The 14,106-nt window shown below is 41.7% G+C and overlaps 1 protein-coding gene across 2 annotated transcripts in view; it reads left to right on the top strand.

Annotated features, from left to right (window-relative positions):
- Window positions 1-14,106, top strand: part of PPP1R10 (protein phosphatase 1 regulatory subunit 10) — a 57,078-nt gene that overhangs the window by 6,058 nt on the left and 36,914 nt on the right. For both annotated transcript variants that reach the window (XM_029584249.1, XM_029584248.1), the window contains one exon: window positions 13,546-13,663. In XM_029584249.1, coding sequence (XP_029440109.1) covers window positions 13,557-13,663 — 107 coding nt within the window. In that variant the 5' untranslated portion in view covers window positions 13,546-13,556. The remainder of the gene's footprint in view (window positions 1-13,545; window positions 13,664-14,106) is intronic.

Here is a 14,106-nt window from a genome sequence, read left to right as displayed (position 1 = left end):
GCTAAATTGTGCAATCATAGTTTCTTGTACTTCCACATTCATATCTGCTCATATTACTAGTGGTCATTTATTAAGTTCTGGAAAATAGAATGCAAAGATCAGCCTGTATGAAATGATTTTGTTAATGCTACGGTATAGTCTTTGCTTGCTGCTGCCAGTTAACTCCATTTAACATCACTTATCCCAAGATGATAACCCAGAGGTGTTTTCTAACTTCCATCCCAAAGCAACCTTACTGAAAATGCATTGGGTTTGGAATTACTCAGGCAAGATTGGATCACAATCTCATAATAAGCTGGTTGGTAATGCTGAGCCCTAAAACACTTCTGTAGTCTGATAATAGTTCTAGAAAGAACACTTTCTGACCTTTTGTATTATCTCTGCATTAACTGAGATAGACTTAATCAGCTTGCAGCACAGAGATGATGGAAGAATAGTCACATCACCATCTCTAGGTTTATTTATTTTATTTTTTTAAACGAACTCTGTTTTATATTCGTCCTCTGGCTTGATTTCAGACAAGTCCTTTTATATGCAATTGGGCATCAATATCAATGCCTTCTTCCTCTCTTGAAGCTGGCATTGTGTCCTTGTGCTGTAAAATCAGCTGTGACGTCCATGCTGCTTCAGGTTTTTTGCACTGTTAAGATAGTGAAGTTGAAAGCAACAGAAAGCTGTTAAGTGTAGGGTGCCAGAGTAAGCTCAGTTTGGGATGGAGCTCCTAAACATTGTCTTTTTTTTTTTTTCCCCCATTGTGGAGTTTCACATGTCTTGCAGCAGCAGTATAAACTATCAATTGATTTCTTCCCACTTGTTTTTAACCCAGCATCCCACAGAAATCTCCCTCACTTGGCAGTGTTTTTTGTTTTTCAATTTAACCTCCCTGCTTCAAGTTTTGCTGTTTCACTTGCATCGTTTTGAAGCTGTTTGCTATCAATTTGCAGTAGACCATAAAAAAAAGCCTTGATGAATCAGATTCTTAATGCCTTAACTAGTTTGCCCCAATTCCGTTTTTTTGGCCAGATCAGAAATAATTTAATATAGTGTTTTTCTCAAGAACTTGCCGTTTATTCTGCCCAGGATCATAGTATTTTTTTCGTTTATTCTGCCCATAGTCATTGTTATTCTTCCCTCTTCCAGCAGGGATGATGCCTTGCTGGAAACAGGAGAGCTAGAATCCTTTGAGCTTTTTCAAGGTGGATTGATTACATTATTTTAATCAGTTTTTCAGTTTATGTATTTTTAAAGGCATCTTAACTTTTTATATAATTAAAATTGAGATGTTACATTTTTCTTTACTTAGAAGGTATTGTCTAGCATTTATTTAATCATACAGTTTTATGTTATTTACAATATATGTAAAAATTGTGAATGTTATGCTATTTCATAGAGAATTTAATTGTTGATATGCACTCAGCTGCCTCGGGATTTTATCTAGAATTTATTTTGAATTTTTTAAAATTAGTCTTCATTTGAATTGCAAGAAGAATAGAACCAGGGTTGTTTACTTGAAGGAGCCTGTCCAGAAATGAACAGTAGTTCCTTGACAAATTTTTTTCTGTGTGCTGCAGTGTAGTCAAATATCTAACTTAAATGCTTAAATTTAGAGCTTCAGTACAGAGAAGCTCTAGTGTAGAACTCTCAGACCAACCAGTTGCACTCTGTGTTTAATCATGAGATATATGATACCTTGAGAAACCTAGAAGGTGTCAGCAGATAAAGACCACTGGGTCCACCAATCTGCCCACGAGTCCAATCACAATACCTGGATTTACTTTATTAGCCAGTCAGACAGCAGAGTACCCCACAAGATTCAATACAGGACATGATCTGTTTTTTTAAACTATTTTTACCCTCTTTTTCATGTGATTCATATAGGGAGCAACCTTTAATTGTTTTTGATAGACACTTAAGAATTTGATGTGTTTTATGTATCCTAACAAATTATTCTATTTGGAATTGGCTGTTTTAAGCAAGATTTGGCTGTTTTAAGCAAGATTTTTTTTTTAAGAAGTCACTTATTGTAACTTGCAATTTAAAATCCTTTTATTAATCCACCATGTTTTTATTAAACACCTCTTAAATCACTCCGCATGCATGCCCTTATGGTTGGCATATAGTAAAGAATTGAGGTCTCTAGGGTTATAAGACAAACAAACCATAGCACAAAATTACAATTGGCGTTTCCTTTGCACTCAGGTCAATCCACAACGAGTTATCACCCCTACCAGCAGATGGAGATGGAGTAAAACTGACTCGCTGGTATCACTGACGTATAACCCTACCCTGATACCAGCCTACCAGTATTCTCTGTCTCCAGCAGATGGTGGACATGCTGCTCCCTTGTGGAGCTTACTTGTAGTAAAAACAAAAAAAAGATTAGGAGAAGAATTGAACACACATCTTGAACTTCTGAGGAGACGCATGTTGATTTCATCCCTCAGTTGAGCACCTTTAAGTCTGGAAGCCTAACCAGGTGTAAAAAAAAAAAAAGGTTGTGCTCAGCGGTGAAGGCTTTGCCCTCCCCCTTAAGTCGGAGATCTGATCGTGCTCTTGTCCAAGAAGGGCTGAGCTCAGGTTAAAAAAAAAAAGAGGGAGGTTTAGGCTGCCTCTTTCTCCTTACCAGGTTTCTTTTACCCTTGGTGTTAACCTTAGCATTTCCCTTTTCCCTCTCACTTCTCTGGAGAGTTGGTGAAGGGTGGAGGTGGCACGGGTTGGCAGGTTGAGCAGCTTTCACTAGGCCCCGCATCTCAGGCTCTGTTCAGTCAGCCGCATGGTAGGCGGCAGCGGTCTTTCTACTGCACGCTCAGGCATGTGCACATTTTCGCTTGATGTGGCTGTGCATGTGCGCTGGTACTTGTGCACATATTTGCATGGGTACATTCAGGTGCAGTTGGTATGTGCACAGCAAGGTGCATAAAGCCGAGTTAAGAGTAATGGCGCCTGGGGACAAAAGTCTTTAGCGCCTTTTTATTTGTATGGCTTGCCATATAAAGGCAATTCAGCCATTGTACGCTCTGTGCCTCTGTCAGCGCTATTTAGGCACTCTCGAATATTTGCCTACTACAGATTTTGCAGACGACATGACTTCCCCTCAGCCTATGGTGGATCCGGAGGGGGGGGGAGATACAGGAGATGACATGGCGGACAGTTCCCCTCCTTCGTTATCGATGACACACATCCCTGGAGGAGGGTTTGGAAAGTGCTGTGTTTGGGCCTATGGGCTCAGGTATGGCTCCATCATCCTGGGTGGAATTTTTTCAGGGCTTGAGGCTTTTCTGCAGGGGTGTCCAAGGGAAGCACAGTAACCCTCTAAGAAAGGGTTGCGTTCTTAGGCTGCCTCCATGCCATCCATTTTGGGCAGGTACCGCAGGGAGGCAGCCCCTGGAGATGGAAATGCAGATCATGACACGTCGGACGATTCCAATGGGAACTTGGCTTTCTGACCTCTGGAAGAGAAAGAATTTCCACCTGATTTCCATTCCGTTTTGGGGGTTTTTGTTTTTTTTTTTCACAAAGCAGAGTTGCCGAGTCTGACTCAGACCCTGAAGATGTTAGGAGTAGATGAGGGTGACACTACGGGCTCACAAAAGAAAGATCCCATATTGGTCACTTTACCCAAAGCGTCCTGTTTCTCTCCCCTCCTAGAGTTTATTCAAGAGTAAATTGATCTTGAATGAAACACCCTGGAGGCAGGTTTTAAAGGGGGGAATGCTTTGATGAGTTTGATGCCTTGGTTTGCGCTGAAGTGAGTTGGAGAAGATGGAAAATAGAAGGGGCGATCCAGGATTCCTCAATCGCTGGAAGACAGGAAAGTGGCATCGTGTTCTTTTGGGGCGAGAAGTCGCTCCAGGGATATCTGTCTTTCATTTTTACAGAGGAGAAGCTATTCAGAAGTCTTGTCCCTTTGGAAGATCTCAGAACTTTCAGCCTAAGAAGCCTTATAAAGATGCGGGCTCTGGAACTGGAGCATCTCGATCTTTGCAATGAAGGTGTGGGAGCTGCCCTACTGAATCAGAAGACAGACAACTTGCCTATCTTACTTTTATTAAAGGTGGACCCAGATAACATTGGACCATGGAGGTGGTAAGGGATGGTTATGTTCTAGAGTTTATCCAAATTCCTCCAGATGCATTTATGGTCTCTCCTTGCAACTCTGTATTGAAGAGAACAGTAATGGAGACTACGTTAAGAAGGCTGATAAGATCTGAAGACCATGATTCCAGTTCCCAGATCACAAGAAAATACTGGGCGCTATTCCATTTATTTTGTCATTCCCAAGAAGGGAGAAGGGTCCTTTTGACCCATCCTGGATCTGAAGGGGACAGTTGGCATTTGTGTGTGACTCACTTCAGGATGGAAACTGCACTCCATAATTATGGCAAAAGGGGGAATTTCTCATGTCTCGATCCTGATGGAGGTCAGTTTGCATATTACCATTCAACAAGAACATCGTTCCCTATGTTTTGCCGTTCTGGGACATCATTATCAATAATCTGTCCTGCCCTTCAGTGTCTCTGCTGCACTCAGAACCTTCTCCAAGGTCGTGGTGGTAGTGGCATCTGCTCAAGGAGGGCATTCTGGCCCAACCATATGGACAACAGGTTGATTCAGGCCATGAGTGTAGAACAGTCATTTGGCATCTCACAAGTTATTTCTTTGCTTCAGGAACTATGCTGGGAGGTAAACTTAGCCAAGAGCAGTTTACAGCTGTCTCGTACCCTAGAGTACCTCGGCGTGCGATTTAATATGGACAGGGGCAGAATGCTTATGCTGGATAGTCGTATTCAGAAATTAGTTGCTCAAATGCAGACCTTGAGATGGTCTATTGGCCTGATGGTTTGGTCATATCTGCAGATGCTTGGATCTATGGAGCCACATTGGAAGTAGTTCCAAGGGCAAGGGTGCATATGAGGCATCTTCAGTATGCGTTGCTCTCCTGGTGGAATCTACAGTCTCAGGAGTATACAATGAGACTCCACTTGCCAAAAGAAGTGAGCATTCAGCTGCAGTGGCGGTTACAAGCAGATCATCTCAGGAAGGGGGGTACCCTTGAAGACACCGGACTTGGTTGGTGCTCACATTAGTTACGAGCCTTCTGGGTTGGGAGGCTTACTGTCTAGAGTTAGTGGTGCAAAGTCAGTAGAATGCCAAGGAGTGGCAGTGGACCATCAATCGTTTGGAAGCATGTGCAGTTCGACTGGCATGCTTGCAGTTTGCCGAGTGGCTGAAAGCTTGAGCCATAAGGATAATGTTGGACAATGCCACAACGTGACCTAGAACCAGAAGCTAGCAGGTACTGGTGCAAGTAGATTCTCTCATGTAGATGGAGCAACATCTTCAGGACATATTCGCCTCTTGCATTGCTGGGAAGGGCAATGAAGAGCCGATTTTCTCAGCAGACAGGTCTTAGACTGAGGAGAGTGGGAGCTGGCAAATGAGACCTTTCTACGCATAGTGGAAGTTGGCCTTGTCTGGATTTGATGGCGAGTTCCAGCAATGCAAGGGTACCATGGTTCTTCAGTCACAGAACAGATCCGGGAGCACTGGTAGTTGATGCTCTCGTCAAAGTGTGTGTGGTGTTATACGCGTTTCGCTTTGGCTGATGATCGGCAGGGTGATTCGGAAGATTGCGAGTCAGACCCAGACCAAACTTCTGGTGGCTCTGGATTTGCCCCGAGGTAGTGGTATGCTGATCTTTAGCAGCAACTGGTGGACAGTCCTCTCAGACTTCCACTCAGGAAGGATTTCTTGCATCAGGGCCAATACTGCACAATGATCTGGGTCTGTTTTGTCTTGCGCTTTGGCCACTGAGAGGGCTCAGTTCCCTGTATATACCCGGATCAGTCAAGACTCATTCCTGGCAGTGATTTCCACTTTGCTTCGGGCCAGGAAGTTTTCTACATATCTAGCTTATATTAGAGTTTGGAGAGTGTTCGAAAGCTGGTGTGGCATGTGAGGTTTTCGCCCTCTTAGTTGAAATTCCCCTGATACTGGATTTTTTCCAGGAAGGTTTGGTTAAAGGCTTGGCCTTAAAATACTCTGCAGGTGCAAGTAGCAGCTCTCGTTGCTATTGGGGGTGGGTTAGTGGTAGACCATTGTCTTTCCATCTGGCTGTATCCAGGTTCAGGAGTTGAGCATCTTCAACCTCCCTTGTGTTTTCTGGTGCCTGTTTGGGACCTTAATCTCATATTTTGCTTTTTGGCGGGTCCTACATTTCAGCCGTTGTGTATGCTGCCCTTGTGGCTGCTTACCTTGAAAACAGTATTTCTGGTGGCAATGTATTTGGCAAGGCGATTTTCCGAGTTACAGGTTCTTTCTTGCTATGAGGCATTTCTACAAATGACTCCGTGGGCGGTAGCTTAGGGACTGTAATCTTCCTTTTTATCGAAAGTGGTTGCAGTTTCATTTGAATCAGTCTATTTCCCTGCCCACTCTGGACAGAGATAGAAATGAGCAGGATTATCGTTTATTGCATGCCTTGGAGGTCAAGTGGCATCTGATGCGGTACTTGAAGATTACTAGCTTCTTGAGGAAGACTGATCATCTGTTTGTGCTCCATGATGGAGGTAAACAAGGGGAGTTGGGGATGGCCTGTTGGGTGAAGTAAGTCAACACTGCTACCTATGTGGTTGCGGATGACCCATTATCTAGACAGGTCAAAACACCCACTAGAGCTCATGCTGTGTCGTGAGCGGAGATTCGTTGTCTCCTGTCGATATTTGCTGGGCAGCAACATGGTCATCCTTACATACTTCTTCAGCATTGCTACTTGGATGTTAGGGCTCAGGAGCATGTGGCTTTCATGCTTGCAGTGTTGATGGGACCACAGGCAGCTTCCCATCTGTTTCGGGAGTAGCTTTACAACATCCCACTGGTGTGGATTGGCCTGCCTGAGTGCAGAGGAAGGAGAAACTGCTACTTACCTAATAATTTCCTTTCCCCGTAAGGAAGGCAGCCAATCCACAACCCACCATGAGTTGCTTACTTGCTTTTAGGTCGTCCTTTATGTGTGGACAATGCAGAGTTATTTTTTGATTCATTTGAAGGACTGGTAAGTGAAATAATCAGCCCCTAAGATGTTAACTTTTTTGGCTGAGCTCAGTGTTTCCTAATTGATTGGGAGCAGACTGGTTGACTGTTACTAGTCATGTTCAAGTATAATCAGTGTGTCTGATAGTTTGGCTTTTCTAGAGATACTGGCAGGCTGATGTTGGGGCAGGGCTATACGTCATTGAAGTCAGTTTTACTCCATCTGCTGGTAGGCGTGTAACTGTTGTGGATTAGCCTGTTTTCCTTAGAAAGGAAATTATCAGGTAAGTAATTTCTCCTTTTCTAGGTATTTTATTAGCCATTCCAAATGACATGAGGGGAGCCTTTTGGTTTGCCAGTCATCTTTTGTCTAAGGTCAACACGGACCTGCTGAAATCATAGCTCTTATTTTCACTCGCTCAGGTGGCATTCAAATGGAGAAAAGCCATGCATTTAAGGCTTAGCTTCTATGATAAGAGAAACTTGGCGGCGGGGGGGGGGGGGGGGGGTTCTCTAGGGTATTTAGCACCCCCCCCCCAAAAAAAAATCAGATGGGGAAAATTAAATTGAAATTATTTTTAGAGCTCAAGATTTTGCAACTCAGTTGAATTGGCAGTATTTCAATTTTTTTCCTACCTCCCTGATAATGGCAGTTTGAGAGAGGCAGAAACCATTTTTTAAATGGGCCAAAATAATCAATCCAAACTGAGGAAATTTAGAATTTTAATAACTGCTATATGCATTTGATTACTCTTGTATACACATAGTAGCTGGGTCTCAGCACGCACAGCAGGAACATTTAATATACATTTCTGACTGTGATAGTGTGCAGCATTCTCCTATTTTACTTTTCAAATTATTTTAAACAGGGCAGGTGTTGAGAGGGGAGAAGAGGCAAGCAGGATAAGTGCTAGATGCCACAAGGGGGCCCCCAGGATGAAGCTGAGTGAAACTGAGCCAGACCTTTAAGGTATCTGGCATTACCTAAGCCCACTTTTTAGTTTGTGCTCTGTACCCCAGCCTGTTTTAACACTGGCCCTGCCCTCGAACATTATGCAGAGGTTGAGAGGCTCACCTTGCTATTCTTGGCAATAAATTGAGTGCATCTAGCTTAGCAAAATGAGGCAACATAGCAATACAGTGTTTTGGTTTTTAACAGTTTAAATGGTGTACAAAGATATGCTACAGTCCAGTAACTTGTATGGTTGAAACAAAATTCCTTGTTGCAGGAAGGAAGTGGGAGATGATACATTTCTGCATACATGTAGAATAGAGTGCCAAATCACTTAGAGTAGGGAATCAGGGACTTTACATTTTCAGTAATCAACAAAAGGCTTTATAGATGACCTCATCCAGTCATATTCAGAAATATGACTATAAGGATATACTGGGAAATCCACCAGTCTTCCTCTATCTAGAGCTGAAGTTCTTAGGCAAAGTTTTTGCTAGCCACCAGTCCTTGCTGATGGCTAGCATTTTTTTTTTTTTTTTGCTAAAATATTCCGTAACCTTTAGGAAAATATTTACGTTGGCTGCAAAAAAAGAAAAAAATCTGTTTGCATTTGAAGTGCTGGATTAAAATACCCTAGGCTGTCTAGATTTGGAGTTAAGCCATCACATTTCTTTTATCCTTAGAATTGTATAATTTGTATCATGAATCTGTAAAGCAGTTCCATATGCTTGCTGCAGAAATTCTAATCATCTTTAGGGATGTTATTAATGGGAATTTTTATCGCCCCACCAGACCGGTCCAGATGCATGGGATTTTCTCCCCTACCAGCAGATGAAGACAGAGAATGTGCTGGAAACAGCCTACATAAGGAACTGTGACCTGCAGGCTTCTCAGTATTTTTCTGTCTCCAGCAGATGGTAGAGCTGCCAAACTTGCAATCTGGAGAGTTTGGTGGCTTAAAAAAAAAAAAATCTGACGTCCTTTTCAAATGGTTGCTAGACTTTGGGCCTCATTTTCTAAAGTATCGGAGGCCTGCGATTCTTGAGAAAATCGCGCTAATGGGGGCGGGGGTCCTGCGCTAGCCGGCAGCAATCGCACCGCCGCGGTGCGATCGCTGCCGGTTTCGCACCCAATAGCGCCACCGTGAAAGGTGGCGCTATTGGGCACGAAATAGGATGTGAAAAGGCGTCTGCGCCTTCTTTGCAGAGTCGGCCCCGGTGACGCCCCGACGACTCCTCTTCCAAGGCTGACTCTGCCCCCATATCGCTAGCACACGCTTGCGCTGATAACGCAAGACTGCGCTGCTAGCGCAAGCGTGGCTAGAGTTGGAAAATGAGGCCCTTTGTCTGCAAACTGACAGGAAGCAGAGGAGAAATGCCATATTAAAGATTCTTTTAAAGCATTTTGGGGTTGGTTGGGTTTTGGGGGTTTTTTGTGAATTTTTTTTTTTATTTGACCTAGAATTTTTAAACATTTAATAATGTTTTCAAATTAAGAATTTGCTTTTAGTATATGGGATTGCTGTTTTATATTGTCTGTAATATATATAGTTGACAGCTTCAAATAGGGGAAACTAGGAATAGCAGTAACTTGTCTAAAGCAAAACTTAAAAGAGAAAGAGACAAGGGCTTGGGTAGAAATGTTATCTTTGTAAGGCTACCAAATGGATGTAAAGACCCTTTATCAAGCAGTCTCTAAAGCCAGCATCTTTAAACCTTTGGTAGCCTTCTAAAAGTTATTGCTACCCAAGTTGGTTGTTGGTTATCTTTTAACTTGAAAGGAATGCGCTTATCCTAAATCCAACGTACCGTGGACAGAATTAACTGTGAAAATGTCTAGTTGGTTGCTGTGGTTTATAAGGGTTTAAATGACCCCAAGCCATAAGACTGGTAGTGATAACGTATGTTCTTATGTGCAGGTATATTCACATGCAGCAATATCACCTGATCCTTGTCACTCACTGACTGTGATTTGAGGTGCTATGAAATGGTAATCTTAAGATTACAATCTGACATGAAACCGGTTGTCCAAGCCTCTGCTCCTGACATCAGAAGGCAGCACATAAAGATTTCTCTTTCCAGAATTATGCAGTTCTGCTGAAGTCTGTTCATCTTGGGGTGGGAGGGAGTGGGTAGGCAGTAACCTCCCTTATCTGAGTATTGACAGTTTACTTAGTCTAGTTTACTGATTTTTGTTTTATAAAGAGCTGTTGATTCTCAAGCTGAGTGGCAGTGACTTGCAGAAGCTGCCAGAAATTGTTGAACAGAGTGATGTCGTATGCACCCTTACTTGCTGGCAAGCAAAAGCTCCAGTCTGGGCAAATTCACTTGTGCATCGCAGAGGAATGTGGCTGGTTAGCCTGTCTCGATTGGTTTTGGTCCCTTTTCTGTGGCACCGTAGACCCAGCAGGCAGTCTGAGACGATCCACATCCAGAAGATGCTACCAATATTAAGCATGGGAAGATTTTAGTCTGGGAAGAGAGAACCTCCAAGCTGCATCTGGTGGGGAAATTCAAGCCCTGGGACTTAGAAGTCTTTAATGGACAGTTTGCTGCTGCCGCTGCTTGGACATACACCTTTGCAACCTGTTGGACCAAAGAGAGGCCAATTTGAATAGGAAAGTAACTTCTGCCAGTGGACAACGTTTTTTTTTTTTCTGAAGTAATTGGATCTCAGGAGTATAAAAGATGTGCAAAATGTGCTGTAAAACCCATTCTTGTATTAGCTAAACAGGAGCATCATGTCAGAAAAACTGAATTAAAAAGTTTTTTTTTTGTGGTTTTTTTTTTTTTTTTTTTTTAAATCATCAAAGGTGAAAATGACACAAGCATGCCAGGGGATGAGAGACCTCAGTTTTTGTGGGGTATTTTTATGTGGTGGTTGTGTGTCTGCAGTTTGTTCCTTAATCATCAGACACACCAAGACTCTGGATGTCAACTGCGTTCTGGACATTACAGAATCTAACCTCATACATGGCCCCTCTGTTTGAGACAAGCATGTGTACTTGCTATTCTAACCATCACAACACAGAGCCAGTTGTTTTATTGTTGTAGACCATGCAGAGTAACCAGAATAAAAAAATTATTTTATATATGCTCCCATCAGTGGTGTGTGTGTACCCCTCTTGTTTACCTATTGATATTCTCATACGTTTTTTATACCGTTAACTATACACAGAACTCATACATTTATTCCACCTAGGATAGGTGTATTTTAGCTGTCCCCTCACAACAATTAACATATTGTTGTGAATATGGTCATGCAGCTGAAAACAGCATGGATTTTCTTGTGTTGGTTTTTAAGCTTCCTAACCAAACCAGGCTGTCGATGGCTGTGTGAATCCATTGGGAGTTTAGTAGTGGGGTTCTCATTTTTAAAATGGGTTTGGGCAAATAGAATGTCAGACTTTTTTCTCTAAATATTTCTGATTCCAAAAGGATGTGTGAAAATCATGTAATATTCACCAGTTCCCTTTTTTAATTTGGGGGGAGGATGAATACACATTTCATAAATAACATGACACTGGGTGTGAGTGCTGTCGTACATGGGTGCAAGTGCAGTTTCCTCATGGCCTACCTCCCATTTGTAACTAAAATGCAATATGTCAAGCCAGGATCTCTGCAGTTCTGTGCCACGTAAGTGATTTGGCCATGTTTATACCTCACACCTGTGGTTAGTCACTTCCACATGGTAAGATTTATTTAGCAATAGTTCGCAGTTCTAAACATTCTCTGCGGATTACAAAAAATTTGTATGCAATGAAAATGCACAGAATTTCAAACTGCAAAAACACTTTCTGAATACACTTCACTGCAGTGTAGGACAAACAACCTAGATCTTTTCAATTTGGTAAAACATACTAAGCATCTTACATTCTTCATAATGATTCTTGGGGGGGGGGGGGGTGTTTTATTTATATAAACCAGTTCAGCTGGGAAACTGGTTGCCTCATGCCCTTACACTGTATCAAGTCTGACAGTTGAGCTTGACAAGTGACATGACAGTCTCAATGTTGCATCAGTTCCACAGCATGGGCTGCATCCTACTGGCTCTCCTAAGCTTTTGTCCAAAACCTAGACAACCTAATTCATGTGAGCCAGTACATGTCTAGATTGCAATTGCAGCATTTGTGATTCAAATGTTTTAATTCTTTGAGACTTTTATATCCAGGTAACTTACTGTTGCCTGTTATATCAATGATAGATTGAGATCAACATGCAGTGTTACCATCTACAAAAAAAAAAATAAATACTTTTCAAATTGTTGGAACACTTGCATTTTTAAAGTGGTTACAAAAGATTTGTTCTTGTCTCTTGGCTTGCGTGGCATGTCAGTCTCTTCATTTTTCTAATGCAGTGCACTTACATTTTGTAAAATAAAATAGCTCTGCTTAGGCAGTAATGGCAGGGCATGCTTCCATAGCTGTAATAAGGCTGTGAAGGTACCTCCTGTAGCATGCTCAGTTTCACCAAGTGATTGTTCAGATTTTGAAAATAAATGTACTCATCTAGCTAATTGGCCTTAAAAGTTGCATTATAAAATATCCATCAGAAACATTTTCCAGGGGAACTTAATTGATAGTGATTTGGCATTTCTAGGATTGTTAGATCGATAAAGTTACAAAATGTCTTTCGAACTTCAGACTAACTTTTTTTGCACAGGTTCATTATTATTCAGTTACACAAAATTAGCTTAACAAAGAATGTAACATTTTGTGCCAGTCCTATTTTTTTAAGCTATAAACCATCCACTATTTTCATGTCTTCTTTATACTCCTTTATTCTTGGCTGGCTTGCTGTTGAAAGGAATTAGCTTTTAGTGTCTTATTAAACCTGTGTGCAGCAGAATTATTCTTTAGCATGCTTATTTTTCTGAATAACCATCATAAACATTTACCGAAGGGTTACCTCCATAAAGGGCCAAAGTTAGCAATCCTGGGGTTTTTGATCATATACAACTGATACTCAAACCAAAATGTTTTAGTTCCAAATGGTCAAGTAAATGAAACTGGAATTGTTTTATAGTAGAGTATGACCACTGAATTAAAGCTTAGTTTCCAGGAAGGCTACTAGATAATAGATATAACCACAAATTCTCTGGCATTTCTGGCCTCTCCCTCTATCTTAATATTGCCTTTTCATCTATTAGTTACCAATGTAATAAGACCAAAATGTGGGCCTGCTTAGTTTGTAAGTTGCCAGTTTAATGTAGACCAATGCACCTGCAGAACCAATCCATTCTTATCTGATGGGTGAACCCTGTCATTAAGGGTAACTATTAGTGTAGTCTCTTGGGTTTATGCTTGTTAAAACTGCTTTTAATGACCACTCATTTGTGATGCCTGATTATGAAGAACATACAAACAAAAACAGTTTGCCTCTTCTGTTTCCTTATGATGGGAAAAAGTCCTATGTAAGCGTAACAAGTATTTCAAATTATGTGTATATTAATGCTCCATTGTTAGGGTGGCTGGGGCGGTGGGGGGTGTACTGCTAGGCATAAAGAGCCATTTCAAGTGGTAGATATGTATATTTTAACCATGCTTTCTATTTCTGCTACAGGAATCTTAACCATGGGCTCTGGGCCAATTGACCCCAGAGAACTCTTGAAAGGGTTGGACTGCTTCCTTGGCCGGGATGGGGAAGTCAAGGCTGTAGAAGGCATCTCAAAGATTTTCGGGTAGGCTTTTGTGAATGTTTCAGCCTTAGTGGTATGCAGTAATCTTTCCTACTGTTCAGCTGAATTCCAGCTTTGAGCTTTCTCCTTTCCTTAATGCACTCAAGACACTAGCACTTAAAAAAAAATAAAAAAATTCACTGTTGTACCATTCCAGATGTGTGGGTTACTCCCCACCCCCAATCAGCAGATGGAGACAGAAGACACAGCTTTTCTTGTGTCATCACATATAAATACAACACTACCATCCTGTACCTTGTTTAGTTTATTAAATCCTTTATGATTCTTCCCTCTTACAGTTCTCCAGTATATCTCCCCTTGGGAGAAGATGAGTCAAAAATGACACTGTATAATGGTATTGTGTTGTATCACTATTACCAGTTCAGACCAATCAAATTGTGTGTCTCTGTGTTGTTATTGAGATACTGGTCAAACATTGATCCTAC

Source organism: Rhinatrema bivittatum, chromosome 19, assembly GCF_901001135.1.
Source record: "Rhinatrema bivittatum chromosome 19, aRhiBiv1.1, whole genome shotgun sequence".
Lineage (NCBI taxonomy): Eukaryota > Metazoa > Chordata > Amphibia > Gymnophiona > Rhinatrematidae > Rhinatrema > Rhinatrema bivittatum.
The sequence above is the reverse complement of the archived record's forward strand: the minus strand, read 5'-3'. Positions and strand labels throughout refer to the sequence as shown.